Source organism: Lycium ferocissimum, chromosome 6 (assembly GCF_029784015.1).
Source record: "Lycium ferocissimum isolate CSIRO_LF1 chromosome 6, AGI_CSIRO_Lferr_CH_V1, whole genome shotgun sequence".
In the NCBI taxonomy this organism is placed as follows: Eukaryota; Viridiplantae; Streptophyta; class Magnoliopsida; order Solanales; family Solanaceae; genus Lycium; species Lycium ferocissimum.
The window spans coordinates 33,958,346-33,960,733 of record NC_081347.1 but is presented as its reverse complement, the minus strand read 5'-3'; the positions used below and the strand labels follow the sequence as shown (position 1 = coordinate 33,960,733).

Genomic DNA, 2,388 nt, shown 5'->3' with positions numbered 1-2,388 from the left:
TCAATCCATCCATCACCAAGACAAATAAAAACGGACTAAGAGTTGATCCTTGATGCAACTCCATCCAACCGGGGAAAGATGCTCCGAGTCTCTCCCTACCGTCCTTACCCCGGTTTTGTTTCCTCATACATGTCCTTGATCACCCCTAATGTACGCCACAGGTGGTCTGGCCTTAGCCTCAGCATCTCCGCCATGATCCGAACTTTGTCATAAGCCTTTTCAGTCGAGTGAATACCATGTGTAAGTCCTCTTCCTCTCCTTATGCTCCACCGGTCTCTTCGCAAGATGGGATGGTCAGAAGTTGGCGTCCGTGAATCCGAACTAGTCCTCTGAAATAGACACGCCTCTTCTCACCCTCATCTCCACCACCCTTTCCCACACTTTCATAGTATGACTTAGCAGCTTGATACCTCTATAGTTGTTGCAACTCTGGATATCCCCTTGTTCGTATGGGGGGATCGTTACACTCGACCTCCCGTTCTTGGAGCATCCTTTCGCCGTCTTAAAGATGACATTAAACAACCTAGTCGGCCCACTCCAAACCTCACCGAGCCCGCGCTCTTCCAAATTCCCCGGGAATCTCGTCGAGGTCAGTCGCTCTTCCTTGCGCATCCCTGACGACACCACTTAACCTCTCAACCTTAATACTCCTACAATACCCAAAATCGTGACGCTTCCCTGTATGTTCCAAATCTCCCAACAGAATGTCTCTGTCCCCTTATTCAAGAGTTTGTGGAAGTATGACTGCCATCTCCGTCTAATAAGTCTCCTATACCAATACGATACAATAAAATTTAAGTAACTAAAAAACAAACATTGTATTATATAATACAATACAATTGTTAACAACCATCCAAACAAGCTGTTAAAGTACTTCTGGCCTATTCAATAACTCATAAATGCCCTTAATTGTTGCTACGTCCTCTGATAGAAATCTAAAGTAAATATTTTCTTTTTGGTGAAAATAAAAGGCACATTCATGACTGGTAGCGAGCATAATGACAATTCTATATGGACGAGCAGGGCCGAATCAGACAAGATCCAACAGATCTGGTGGTATCCAGGTACACTTTGTCCAGTATTCTGTAGGTATATCTATTGAGAGGAGCAAAATTTTTAATTGTCTTACTTTTAATTTGCAGGGCGGTATATCGAATGGGGAAGTTATCAATATGAGAAATAGCTTTCAAGCCAACTTCAACTATTTCTGTGAGAACTCTCTCCCTCTGTCTTCCATCCGTTCATTTCTTTTTAGTCCTTCGCGGTGCAGGATGATGTATTTGTACTGCTCTAGCACCTTTACTCTGTATTTATTTATGTGAGCACTGTTGTGACCCAGAAAGTAGCGCGGAGTTTAAGAAGAAGAAGACTTTTAAATTTGTGGTGTAAATGAGTCGCGTATATTTTTGTGTGAAATATAAATCATTGCATAAAGGTAAATTATTTCCAAATATAGAAAGAGGTCATTCTTTTTGGCACGGACTAATAAGGAAATAGGTTCACATAAATTGAAACGGAGGGAGTATATGTTTTCGTCAAACTGAGCTTCTTGTTTACCATTTTCTTGCAAGAAATTCTAGTCATTTCATAAGTTGATATCTGATTTATTTGACTAGGTCAATTATTTAAATTCAGGACTATATTTAAGTAGGTGATGTATCTCATTTTATAACCATTTTCAAAGAAAGTATCTCATTTTAATTCTCATGCAGAGGAAGCAACAAACTGTGACGAGAGACAAACATGACACAGAACTCATCGCTAGAGGTCGCCATGATCCTTGTGTGGTTCCCCGAGGTTTGTCTCTGAACCAATACTTGCCTGTTATTCTTTGTTTTGGTAGTTTTTTGAAGTCTCTACTATTATCTTGTCTAGACATAGAAGCCATCTAGACTTTCCTGTGAATCTGGACAACTTATCCCTATCCTTAATTAGGACAAGCTGAAACGTGTTAGCTTTATAACTTAATGATAACATAACCAGAAAAAAGACATCTGCTATGCTGTGCAACTTCCAAGCCTGCTCTTCTTTCTGTTCTGTTTTCCTTTTTCCCCTGAAAATGATAATATGTTTGTGATGCTACAGCTGTTCCAATGGTTGAAGCAATGGTAGCCCTGGTGCTTGTCGATCAGTTAATGGCTCAGTATGCACAGTGTATGATGTTCCCAATTAATCCTGAACTACAGGAACCCTTGAAGTCATCGACACCTGAGTCAGCTGAGGTTACCCTCTGAACGGAGCAGTGCAGCTTTGTACCTTGAAACAACTTCTTGCTAAACCTATCCTTAAATTTTTTTTTTTCCTTCTGAAGAGTGTACTTCTTGTGGCCTTCTGTTTTATCAACCCTTACTGTTTAGAGAATATAGATATCTCCTGTTTGCCTCTTTA

At 40.5% G+C, this 2,388-nt stretch overlaps 1 protein-coding gene across 1 annotated transcript; it reads left to right on the top strand.

Moving 5' to 3' along the window:
* Nucleotides 1–979: 979 nt before the first annotated feature.
* LOC132061284 (chorismate synthase 1, chloroplastic-like) lies at nucleotides 980–2,388 on the top strand. The gene is made up of 4 exons (XM_059454127.1): nucleotides 980–1,064; nucleotides 1,184–1,209; nucleotides 1,713–1,797; nucleotides 2,086–2,388. Exons 1-4 carry the CDS (start codon nucleotides 980–982, stop codon nucleotides 2,232–2,234), a joined length of 345 nt encoding a protein of 114 aa, XP_059310110.1. The 3' UTR covers nucleotides 2,235–2,388.

Coding starts and splice junctions, on each gene's coding strand:
- LOC132061284 (XM_059454127.1), top strand. CDS start 980: ATGACTGGTAGCGAGCATAATGACAATTCTATATGGACGAGCAGGGCC. Junction 1,065..1,183: donor ACAGATCTGGTGGTATCCAG/GTACACTTTGTC, acceptor TATGAGAAATAG/CTTTCAAGCCAACTTCAACT. Junction 1,210..1,712: donor AGCCAACTTCAACTATTTCT/GTGAGAACTCTC, acceptor ATTCTCATGCAG/AGGAAGCAACAAACTGTGAC.